The following is a 13,240-nucleotide window of genomic DNA, read 5'->3' on the forward strand; positions in this document are numbered from 1 at the left end:
CCTGGCAGGACGCCGAGCTAGCGCCCGGAGGAGAGACACGGCTCGAGAGAGCCGCTATCGCCGTCAGTCTCTACTTAATGTAAAGAAGAAGATTCTTGCAACTGAGATAGAAAAGAAGGAAAACAGAAACAAAATAAAGCGGAGGCAGCGAGCAGCAGCGTCAAGGAGAGAGAGAAAGGAGAACCGAAGAGTGAATATGCAAGGGTGTGAGAGAAATGAAAGAAAGGAGAGGTCAACATAACATATAAAGCCAACCAGCCAAATAAAAGGAGAAGAAAGAAGAAAGGAAGATAGAGGAGAGTGGAACTTTTAGGAAGTTACTTGCTGTGCCTAGAGGGAAGGAATGCTGAAGAGGCACTAAGGTAGGCCGGGGGAATAGTGGCTGGGAAGAGTCACCCTCTGGAATCCTACCGCCCGTGAAAAAACCCGTCCTCCCCATCCCCACCCACCAACTTTTAGGACCCCGTCCCCACGCCCCTCTCAACCCTCCACCCCCAAAGTACCTTCCATCTCCCTGGGCTGCCCCCTCGGACCCCACAAAACCCTCGCTGGCCCGCTGGGTCCGCGGCTCCTTTAAGGGCATCTAAAAGGAAATCAGACGCCGTGGGAGGACGCGCGGCGCGTGGCGAGCGCATGCGCAAACGCAACGCATTGCGTGCGCATGCGCAGGACGGCTCGCGACGCGGCGCGGACGCAACGCGGAAGAAGAGTCGGAAGGAAGGGCAACCAGGACAAGAAGAACAGTGGGGAAGGTGTACCAGCCAGGAAACGCGGAAGGGAACGTGTGAAGCAGCCGGGGGGCGAAACTGTGAAGCTGTGAAGGACGGAAGAAGAAAGAAAGAGAGGTGAGAGGGAGAAGAGGAGGGAGCGTGGAGAGCCAAGGGGAAGGTGGTCCCCCTATACCCCCTCAATAAGACTCCCGAGTGCGGGAGAAGTGTGTGGAGCGAAAAAGAGGGCAGGGACAGGGGTGGATGAGGGGAAAGAAATACAGAGGGATACCCCCTAACGTTGAAAGGAAGATACAATCAATACAACTAAATAAAGACATATAAAGGTTGAAAGGGGAGATACCCCCAGGACCCTCCCCACCACTTAGAAGTAAGAGGGATAAACAAGGAAACATTCTGTACTAACACTACTAAAGAATGACGGAGAGTAAAATGGAAAAATTCTTGTCATCAACGAAACAAAACAAAGTAACTAGTGTAACACCCGGCGCAACAAATCCAATGATCCCCACAACAACACAAGGAAACATCCCAATCCCAGCGAGAATATTATCAACATCTACACAAGGGGAGATCTCCTTAAAGGACTTACTGGCAGAAATGCTAAAGATCCAAGAGAATATTGAAAAAAAAAATTGAGGACAACCAAATTAAAACTCAGAACAACTTGGAAAAACTCATCCAGAAGGAAATGGGGAAAATGAAACAGGAACTGAAAGAAGATCTAGCACAGATAAAAAAAGAGGTGGATGGCGCCCAAGTAGAGATAAAAGAGCTGAAAAAAGAGAATGCAACTCTAAAGAAAAATCAGGGGAAATCAGAAGCCAGATTAAAAAGACTAGAAGAAGCAAGTGAAAAAATGGAGAAGCAGCAGGATATAATTGCAAGTAAAGAAGCAGACTTTCAACTAAGATTTAGGAACATAGAAGAGAATGAAGAGGATAATATACGGAGAATAATAGCTGAAATCACATCCGAAATCTTAGAAATTCCCTCAGAAAAAACGAACAGAGAAATCGACTCACTCCGTAGAGTGAATTCGAACTACGCAAAAAGAAATAAAGTGCCGAGAGACATCGTGGTAACTTTTTGCAGAAGAAGCTTCAGGGAAGAAATCATTAGAGCAAAAGCAAAGGAACAGGTACAATATAAAGGCAAAAGGGTGATAGTCCTCAAGGAATTCTCATACAGTTCTATGAACAGCAGAAAGAAATACTATTTTATAACTGACGAACTGAAAAAACATAAGATAAAGTTCCGATGGGAAAGGCGGGAAGGAATCCAAGTAACATACAGGGACAACAAATACTGGCTTACGTCCGAAGAGAAAGCAAAAGAGTTCCACAGGAAGCTCCTGAAAGACCTAGAAGTGGCTCCAAGGTCAGGAAAAAACGAAGAAACATTAAAAGATGCCGGCGCAGCCAGGAGAAGCTCGATTAAAAACACAGAGACAAGCAAAAAAGAAAAGAAGAGACCTAGACCGGACTCGGCAGAAGATGAAGAAGAGGAGAAAGGAGTGGGACCTTTAGATTTTGATACACAAACTGCACAGAATGAAGAATGTAACACTGTATTCTAACAATGTAAATGGGATGAACTCCCCTAATAAAAGAAAACTTATTTTTGACACACTGAAAAAAGGGAAGTTTGACTTCATTGCGTTACAGGAGATCCATATCATCCCCAAACATAGCAGATACCTAATCCAGCCACAACTAGGTACAGAATACTACTCTCTAGCTACACAGAAGAAGAGGGGAGTAATACTCTATGTGAAGGACCCCCAGAAAGCCTCTTTGGCGTTTAAAGATGATGAGGGCAGATTTATAGGCATTAAGACACGCATAAACAACCAAGAGACACTGATCTGCAATATTTATGCGCCTAACGGTCCAAAGAGGAGTTTTGTGAAGAACTTAAGGAAAAGGTTAGCGGAGCAATCATTTGAAAATCTGATTGTGTTGGGAGATTTTAATGGAGTGTTGGACTGTGCAAATGATAAATCCAGGTCTGAGAGAAAATGTGTTAAGGGAGGGAGGCTTCCTGAGAACTTCATCAAGCTTAAGAGAGATTTCTTTCTACATGATGTCTGGAGGGTTAAGAACCCTACAGGAAGGGACTATACCTTTTATTCTAACAGACATGCGATGTGGTCCAGGCTAGATATGGTCTGGACCTCGAGCTCAATAATAACCAACATCAGTAAGATCAGAATAATGCCAAGGCTTAACACCGATCATTGCCCTATAACAGTTGAGTTCCAAGGGAAGGAATCGCAGAGGAGATGGAGATTAAACGACTTCCTATTAAAAAAGGAAGAGGACATAGAATTCTATAGAAATAAGATTAGGGAATACTTTGAACACAATAGTAATCAAGGTACCAAAGCCGAGGTAGTGTGGGATGCCAGCAAGGCTGTGGTCAGAGGACATTTTATTAAACAGGGATCGATCCGTAACAAACTAAGAAGAGCAACACAGGTAGCCTTGTCTGAGGAGATAGAGTCTAAAGAAAAGTTATTAAAGAGAAAACCAGGAAGTAAGAAGCTCAAGCTCGAATTAGAGATATTGAAAAAACAATGGAATACAACACAACTGGAACAAACAGCAAAAAAGCTGAAACTCCTGAAGGTAAAATACTATGCACAGGCTAATAAGCCAGGTAAACTACTAGCTAGGAAATATATGGCAAAAAGGCAATCACAATATATAACTAAAATAACCAGAGACGGGATCTCTTATACCGAAGAGGATGATATATGTAAACAGTTTAGTGACTTTTATAAGGACCTCTATAAGAAGGATGAGATACCGATGGAGGACATTGTAGAGTACCTGACGACACACAAACCAGATAGGCTATCGGATGCACAAAGAGAAACCCTTAATAAACAGATAGAGGAGAAGGAGATTAAGACAGCCATAAAAAAATTAGCAAATGAGAAGTCTCCAGGGCCAGACGGAATTACTGCAACATATTATAAAATATTTCAAGATGAACTTACACCACACCTACTAGAGTTATTCAATAACATCCTATCAGAGGCGAGGATCCCGGACTCGTGGCGAGAGGCAACGGTAACTCTGATACATAAGGAAGGTACAGAGGAAGAATGCGTGAAGAGTTATAGGCCGATATCTCTTCTGAATATCGACTATAAAATCTTTGCGAATGTGATAGCCAACAGGTTAAAAACTATCCTGAATGAAATCATTAATGAAGATCAAACGGGATTTCTTCCGAAAAGACAAATGAGTGAAAACATGAGATCCATCCTGAGTATAATAGAGTTCTATGAGGCTAACCCTCAAAGGGAGATCGGTTTGTTGTTCCTCGACGCCGAGAAAGCTTTCGATTGTGTAAACTGGGAATTCATGCTGCAGCTTTCCAGGGAAAAGGACATGGGATTTCAATTTATGAACGTCTTAAAAGCAATTTATACAAACCAAAGGGCAAAGATAAGAGTGAATGGCCAGCTCTCAGAGGAGATCAAGGTAGAAAAGGGCACCAGGCAGGGATGCCCTTTATCTCCATTGTTATTTATTATGTCATTGGAGATTCTACTAGAGGGCATAAGGAGAGACACTAACTTGAGAGGATCTAAAATAAGAAAAGACGAATTCAAAGTAAAGGCGTATGCCGATGATTTGGTTTGTATTATAGAAAATCCCGTAGAAACAGTCCTAAACTGGACCAATAAAATCAAGGAATACGGAAAGGTGGCAGGTTTGCGAATCAACGAGTCAAAAACGAAATTCATAACCAAGAACATAGCGGACTCTAAGAAGGTGGAATTGGAAAAAATCTCACGATTCAAGGTCACTAATAAGATCAAGTACCTAGGGATAAACTTAACGGCCCACAACTCCCAACTGGTAAAGAACAACTACGATCCGGTTTGGAAAAATATAAATAAAAAACTAGAGACATGGAAACAATTTAATCTTAGCCTGTTAGGCAGGGTGGCCATGATAAAGATGAATGTGCTTCCAAAGATGATCTTCCTCTTCCAAATGATACCGGTGCTGAGAACCAAACTCTGCTTTACACAGTGGAGAAGAGACATCCTGAAATTCATCTGGAGCGGGAAAAAAGCTAGAATTAAATATAGGATTCTAACAGATGCCAGGGAAAGAGGTGGGTTAGGCCTGCCTGATTTAGAACTGTACTTTGAGGCTAGTGCTTTATCCTGGGTAAGGGAATGGGCACTTTTGAGGAAAAAGAAACTTTTAAACCTAGAGGGAGCGGACACCAGGAGGGGTTGGCACGCCTATCTTTGGCAGGGAAAGGCTAAGATCGAAAAGAGTTTCACCAATCACTTCATAAGGGCTGCCCTCCTTAAGGTCTGGGGAAAGTACAAGTCTAGATTTTATAGCAAGACACCCCTATGGCTCTCCCCAATCGAGGCCTGCCATAAGAGAGAACTACCTAGTGACAAGTGGTTTACATACAGGTCATTGTTAGAAAGGAAAGAAAACCAATGGAGGCTAAAACCGTTAGAGACATTAAGAATACTCGACCCAAAGTTTTCCTGGTTCCATTACCTGCAAGTTTCAGACTGTTTTAAAGAAGACAACAAAATTGGTTTTGCACCCCAAGAAACATTCTGGGAGACAGTTATGAAAAAGGACAGGAAGTTAATAAAAGGGCTATACCAGAAGCTCTTGGAGTGGGCCACAGAGTCAGAACTCATAAAAGAAAATATGACCTCCTGGGCCGCAGACTTGGGGCACACCGTTCTACTTAAGGAATGGGAGGACATTTGGAAAAGGAAATTAAAATATGCCAAGTCAGTGTACATAACCGAAAGCTGGTATAAGATATTTGTTCGCTGGCATTTAACACCTCAAAAGCTGGCAAAATTTCATAAGGGCTCAAATGGTCTATGCTGGAAATGTGGTACAAAGCTTGGCACCTATATGCATATGTGGTGGCATTGCAAAAAGGCCAGGGCTTATTGGAAGGAGATCCACTCCTATGTACAGGGAATGCTACAAGTTAAATTTGATCTGAGAGCAGAATACTACCTATTGCACTTATTAGACTTTGAAATGGATATAAACAAGGAAAAACTCTTATTTCACCTGTCTGCCGCAGCGAGGAATACCTTCGCGAGCAAATGGAAATCCAAAGAACTGCCGCTCATGGAGGACTGGCTCTTAAAAATTACTGAACTGATGGAACTAGACTCTCTGTCAAATATGGTATATGATATTAGCAAAAAAAAAAGGGTTGATTGGCGACCTGTGAGTCAATACTTAAAAATTAAGAAAAATATAGTGTTATAACTAATGAATGCTGATCAGATGACGCTGCACTCAAAGGTAGAGCTGATTATAATAGGTACCAGTTGGTGTTGCCGCGCATTCTATTGAGGAAGTCCATTGTTTTTAATGTACCCCCACATGCCCCTTTCTGTCAACCCCAGCCCCATCTATTCTCCCTTTCCCACCCTGTCTTCCCTCACCCTCCTCCCCCACACACACCTCGAATTAAAAAATAAATAAATGTGAGCAAATAATAATAACGATAAAGGATCCAGGCCAATGCCCAAGGGGAATGATGTACCTTATGCACTTGGGTGTGTAGTTTTATACGCACAGACGAGAATACTTGTCGAGATAAATGTAGTAGATACTGTTCTTATATTGGTGTGGATTCACTATGTCTGTAACATGTGTGTTTGTATATTGAAAATCTCAATAAAAAAATAGTTATAAAAAAGAAAAAAGAAAAAAATGAAATATAGTACAGAACATAAGTTTCATGTGATAATGCTTACAGTGCATACATTGTAATCAATGACCACTATAGGCCGTTGGAAGTTTTTCGGGATGTATGGCCATGTTACAGAAGCATTCTCTCATGACATTTCGCCTGCATCTATGCCAGGCATCCTCAGAGGTTGTGAGGATGCCTGCCATAGATGCAGGCGGAACGTCAGGAGGAAATGCTTCTGGAACATGGCCATCCAGCCCGAAAAAACTTACAACAACCCAGTGATTCTGGCCATGAAAGCCTTCGACAATACAATGATCTCTATAGCTCGTATTGATTTCAGTGGATCTGTTCCTGAGATGGAAAACTTTGTAGAAATGGGTTAACTGTTAACGAATTACTACAGAAACAGACACTGAGCCCATCAAAAGATAATTAAATTATTCTTTAACCTGTCCACCTCTAGTCCCCAAAAATGTGGTTCAATCTGAAATCAACTCACTGAGAATTATGTTGTTAAACATGGTCATTCACAAAAATGGTGTTGATAACAATAATTAAAATATGTAGTACAACGATTTAAGCCACAGGTGACAGAATCTAATCTCTTAATGAGTTGCATGATTTTATAATCCTTAGAAGCAATTAAACAAGAATATTTGTCAAGTGTTTGGAAGGATTAGTTTTGCAAACATGGAATGTATAATGAGTTGCAAGAGTTGCCTTGGACAGTGGAACAGCTGCGAAAGGTGTCCAACAGTGGAATAAACTGCTTTGGGGGAATACTGGGCTCTCCATCTTTGGAGGTCTTTAAACAGAGCATGGACAGGCATATCCGCTAACTTACATCTAACGTTTGTAGTTTACATCTGAATCATAGCATTTTGCCAACTGCCAATCTCCTGATCACTGTGTATATTTTGCGAACATTGCACGGTATAGTTCCGTCCTTACCTTTGCTGCTAATGTGGTAATAAGAACATAATATAGCACTTTAGAGGCGCCTGTTTCCGTAGCCAATTGCTTGCACTTTACCCCTTCCCCGATTCCTCCTGCCGCACTTTAGTAATATAGAGGGCCAATTTTTTGGGGCTTTGTTGCACTTTAACATCTTGTTGTATCTTGTTGCACTTTAAGATCCTGCACCTTAAGAACTACCCTGTAGCCGGGGAATTTACTTTGCACTTTAAGACTCTAGCACCCCAGAGACCATCCTATCTCGCGGCTGAACGCCTACCTCTTGTATCCACCATCTACTGAAGTGTTTTGTTTTCCATCCATGTGGTCCCCCACCCTCCTATGTATACTGTCCGTGTTACTACTGTCTGGTGGAAAGGGCAGGGGAGGAAGTGGGCTGGAGCCTGTGATGAACAATGAGGGGGGGAGGGGGGATAAAGAAGACCAAAGCAACTGGCAAGAAAAAACACCAGCATCCCAAACAGCTGGTGAAACAGAGATTAAGACCCCGGCCATGAACTGCGGCATGGACGAGGGGAGGTGTTCCACTAGCCGAGGGGCCCCCATAGAGGTCGTGGTGGGAAGGAGGAGATGTGGGAAAAGGAGACCTCAAATTCGGCCTAATTCGGACCACTTATCCACATTAAAAATTCCAAATCGGTCTCCTAAGGTAAATTGGTGTAACCAGGTGAGCGGACCCTCCGGACTGAAGGTGGTGCTGTTGAACGCCAGATCTGTCAACGGAAAAATGACCTGGATCCAGGACTTAATCCTGGACGAACGGGCAGATCTGGCGTGCATCACGGAGACCTGGTTGGATGAAGCTGGAGGAGTAAATCTGACCCAGCTTTGTCCTCCGGGTTTCTCCGTGCAGCACCAACCGAGATCCGGAGGGCGGGGAGGCGGGGTCGCAGTGGTCTATAGAGATTCCATCCATCTGACCAGGTGCCCCATCCCGCAGACCGCAAATTTTGAAAGCGTCTACCTGAGGGTGGGTGACCGGGACAGAATAGGGATTCTGCTAGTGTACCGTCCACCTCGCTGCACTACAGTCTCCCTACCTGAGCTAGCGGGGGTGGTCTCGAGCCTGGCGTTGGAGTCTCAACAGCTTCTTGTGCTGGGAGACTTCAACATCCATGCCGAGGCGGCCCTCACAGGTGCGGCTCAGGACTTCATGTCTGCCATGGCAACCATGGGGCTGTCCCAACAAATATCTGGCCCCACCCACTGTGCTGGACACACATTGGATTTGGTTTTCTGCCAGGGATGGGAACAGGGTGGCGGTGTGGAGGAGTTGTCCATCTCTCCGTTGCCATGGACCGACCACTTCCTGGTCAGATTTAGGCTCGCTGCGCCCCCTAACCTCTGCAAAGGTGGAGGACCCACTAAGATGGTCCGCCCCAGGAGGCTGATGGATCCAAATGGATTCCTGACGGCTCTTGGGGAGTTTCCCGCCACCTCGGTAGGTGACCATGTCGAAGCCTTGGTTGCTCTCTGGAATGGGGAGATGACCAGGGCTATTGACATGATTGCTCCGGAACGTCCCCTCTCAAGTAGCCGAGCTAAACCAGCCCCTTGGTTTACTGAGGAGCTGGCAGTGATGAAGCGAAGGAAGAGGGAACTAGAGAGCGTGTGGCGTTCGGATCCGAACGAGTCAAACCGAGCACGGTTTGTGTCCTTTCTTAGGGCATATGCCGCGGCAATAAAGGCCGCAAAGAAAACCTTCTTTGCGGCCACTATTGCGTCTGCAAAGAACCGTCCGGCGGAGTTGTTTCGGATTGTCAGAGGTCTTTTAACTCCCACCACTGCGGGCGGGAGCCCTGACAATTCGGTCGCGCGCTGTGAAGCATTTGCTCGGTTCTTTGCAGACAAAGTCGCCTTGATCCGTTCTGGGCTGGACGCCGCGTTAAATGCAGTCTCTGAGGATGTAACAAGAGCACCTGCTTGTCCTATTTTGATGGATTCTTTTCAGTTTGTGAAACCCGAGGATGTGGACAAGATACTTGGAGGAATGAGGCCCACCACGTCCATCCTAGACCCCTGCCCATCCTGGCTTCTGAGGGAGGCCAGAGCGGGATTGGCTGAGTGGGTAACAGTGGTGGTGAATGCCTCCCTTCGGGAAGGCAAGATTCCAGCGAGCCTAAAACAGGCTATTATAAAGCCGCTGTTGAAGAAACCATCACTGGACCCCACTAAATTGGACAACTTTCGGCCTGTTTCCAATCTCCCCTTCTTGGGCAAAGTCATGGAAAGCGTGGTGGCCTCACAACTCCAGGTATTCTTGAGAGACACGGATTATCTGGATCCGGCACAGTCTGGTTTCAGACCGGGACATGGTACCGAGATGGTCTTGGTCGCCTTAGTGGATGATCTGCGCCGGGAGCTAGACAGGGGGAGTGTGTCCCTGTTGGTGCTCCTGGACCTCTCAGCGGCCTTCGATACCGTCGACCACGGTATCCTTCTGGGGCGTCTTGCGGGAATGGGTCTTGGAGGCATTGCTTTGCAGTGGCTCCAGTCATTCCTGGAGGGCCGCACCCAGAAGGTGTTATTGGGGGACTCCTGTTCCGCACCACAGCCTTTGACCTGTGGGGTGCCACAGGGTTCCATACTGTCCCCCATGCTGTTTAATATCTACATGAAGCCGCTGGGTGAGATCATCCGGAGTTTCGGGGTGCGGTGTCATCTGTACGCAGATGATGTCCAACTCTGTCACTCCTTCCCACCTGCTACTAAGGAGGCTGTCGAGGTCCTGAACCGGTGCCTGGCCACTGTAACGGTCTGGATGAGGGCGAACAAACTGAAATTAAATCCAGACAAGACAGAGGTACTCCTGGTCAGTCGTAAGGCAGAACGGGGTATAGGGTTACAGCCTGTGCTGGACGGGGTCGCACTCCCCTTGAAGGCGCAGGTTCGCAGCTTGGGTGTGACCCTGGACTCATCGTTGAGCCTGGATCCCCAGGTTTCAGCGGTGACCAGGGGAGCATTTGCACAGCTCAGGCTCGTGTGCCAGCTGCGCCCGTATCTCGGGAAGTCTGACTTGGCCACGGTGGTACACGCTCTGGTCACATCCCGCCTTGACTACTGCAACGCTCTCTACGTGGGGCTGCCCTTGAAGACGGCCCGGAAGCTGCAGCTGGTTCAGCGCGCGGCAGCCATGTTACTAACTGGAGCGGGTAGCAGGGAGCACACAACGCCCTTGTTGTCCCAGCTCCACTGGCTGCCGATTTGCTACCGGACCCAATTCAAGGTGCTGGTTTTGGCCTACAAAGCCCTAAACGGTTCCGGCCCAAAATACCTTTCGGACCGCATCTTGGCCTACGAGCCCACGAGGACCTTGAGATCGTCTGGGGAGGCCCTTCTCTCGGTCCCGCCTGCCTCACAGGCATGGCTGGCGGGGACGAGGGAGAGGGCCTTCTCGGTGGTGGCCCCCCGGCTGTGGAACACTCTCCCTGCAGACATCAGGCAGGCGCCCTCCCTCATGTCCTTCCGAAAAAGCCTTAAGACATGGCTGTTCGAGAGGGCATTTAGTTAAGTGCAACAATGTGGTAAAGAAGATCGGAATGGAACAAGGAATATGAGACTGGTTATGATTCTACTAAGAGACGAAGCGGATTTTTAATGTTGTCTGTAATCGTTGTATAGTCTATATGTTGTTGTAATTGGTTTCCTTTGTAAATTGTCTTCTATATGTATTTGTACACCGCCATGAGTCGCCCTAATGGGCTGAGAATGGCGGTTAATAAGTGCATCAAATAAATAATATTTCAAGAGTGCTTTAGTTATGCATTTCTTTATGGCATGGAGTTGGACTAGATTATCATCACTGTCATTGATTTATAAAAACCACGTTTTACATGAGCAGCCTGAAATTGTTAATTTGATGTTCCCTGCACTCAGGATGACAATCTGAAAAGAGAAAGAAGTGGCAGTGGAGGAGAGAACTCAGGTCCCTTCTACACTGCCATATAATTCAGATTATATAAGCAGATAATCCACATTATCTGCTTTGAACTGGATTATATGAGTCTACACTGCCATATAATCCAGTTCAAAGGGTCCTTAGTCTAGGAGAGGCTGGCTGCTGTTCTTTCTTTCCAGTTCCAGAGCAGTGCAGTTGGCTTAGGGTAGTGGCTTCCAATCTATGGTCCATCAAGCACCAGTGGTCCCCTAGAATGAAAATATGGTCCATGACCTCACCGTTACTACACTGTTGCAACAAGAGCAAATGGTCTTGCGAAACCTTCTCATAGTGCCAGGTCAAATGGGATGTTGGGAGGGGAGAGACACTGACTATGCACAAAAGGCACAGAAACAAGTCTCCTGATTGCTGCTTCTCCTCCTCCTCCTCCCTCTCCCTGAGAAGCCATTCCATGTGGTTCCTGAAAGAAGGGGCACTTTGGTGGCTTCATTTTTTGGGTTTGTTTCTTGGGGTTATTTGGGGTCCTGATTCAGAAAATTGCATTGGGTAAACCACATCAGCTCTAAATTGTTAAATATGGTTTTCTGTGTGTGAGCATATGGCGATTACTGGATGGCATATGTTCTGTATCAGAAACTAGAGCTGATGTGGTCTATCCAATGCAGTTTTCTTAATCAGCACCCCAAATAACCAAACAGAATCTAAAGTTGACCAAAACTGATTTGTAACCCTTTTGGTACTAATGTTGGTTAAGTGGTCCCTGGTAAAAAAAAAAAAAAGAAGAAGAATTGGGAACCACTGGGTTGGAGGAATTAACTTTCCTAAACTGCCAGATCTAGGTACAATGGAGCTATGTATTTTGCTCTTCTCTCCCTTTGAGAACACAGTAGTGGCAGTTGGAATGGGGGAGATGGCATTTCATAATTTGCTGGGCCTTGCCATGATCAAGCTGTGCCTGGCTGTTCTTCTCTTCCTTAAAGGCCACAGCAAATGAGGGAATGCTTTTGCTAAGTTGCTGAATGAAGATATGATGGCTCTGTATCTCCTAATTTTCTCTCTTTCTGAGGTCTAGCCAGTGGCAGTTGGGACAGAGTAAGGGCCACCCAATCTATTTCTGGATCAAGGCATAGAGCTGGTTCTTCCTGTTCTCTCCTTTGTACTCAGTTCCAGCTCTGCAATTCTATGATTGTAATATAGTTGTAATTGTTACACTAGGAACAGATAGAAAGTAGTTTCTCTTGCACACAAAGACATTGCCATTTCCATCCAATCATGCAGAAATTTCAGTACATATTGGGTGGGTATCCTGAATTGTATCGATACCCATTTTGGAAATGTGCATCTTTTTCCCATTGGACATTTCTCTTGTTAACTCATGGCAAAAAGTTTTAGATCACACTGACAGGCATGACCAACAGTATGTCCAAATCATTGTCATCATTGTCATCATTGTCATCATCGTCATCATCATCATCATCATCATCATCAAGTAACTTACCAAGATAGTTGTCATCATACACTGATGGTGCCATTCCAGTTTGCTTTTCTTGTGACAGCTTCCTTAGGATATTCTTGAATGAATAGTCTGTGATGATATCTGCAACACTACTGGTGATAATCTGGCCTGTGATTTAAAAAAAAAATTAATAGATTAAAGAAAGTTTTATGGGGCAGTAAGTTAAAGAACAGTGACTAAGGATATGTTTCTCACCCAGCTTCTGAACCATTTATAAAGCAATTAGTACATGGTAGGAACAGTATAGAACTAAGACACAGAATCACGAGACAAAGAGAGAGGAAATGTGGAGGGAAAGGGAAAACTACCGAAGCTGTGACAGAGTGAAAGGAACAAGAAGAAGCCATAGTAAAACATATTCTCTTTTTAATAACCTCTGTTCCTAATGCTTGTCTTAACTGG

At 45.3% G+C, this 13,240-nt stretch overlaps 1 protein-coding gene across 1 annotated transcript in view; it reads right to left on the minus strand.

The window, feature by feature from the left end:
• ITGA8 (integrin subunit alpha 8) overlaps nt 1-13,240 on the minus strand; it is a 148,119-nt gene that overhangs the window by 97,947 nt on the left and 36,932 nt on the right. The window contains exon 7 of the mRNA XM_060782332.2: nt 12,821-12,946. Coding sequence (XP_060638315.2) covers nt 12,821-12,946 — 126 coding nt within the window. The remainder of the gene's footprint in view (nt 1-12,820; nt 12,947-13,240) is intronic.

The sequence above is a fragment of the Anolis sagrei genome, chromosome 6 (assembly GCF_037176765.1).
Source record: "Anolis sagrei isolate rAnoSag1 chromosome 6, rAnoSag1.mat, whole genome shotgun sequence".
Taxonomy (NCBI): Eukaryota; Metazoa; Chordata; class Lepidosauria; order Squamata; family Dactyloidae; genus Anolis; species Anolis sagrei.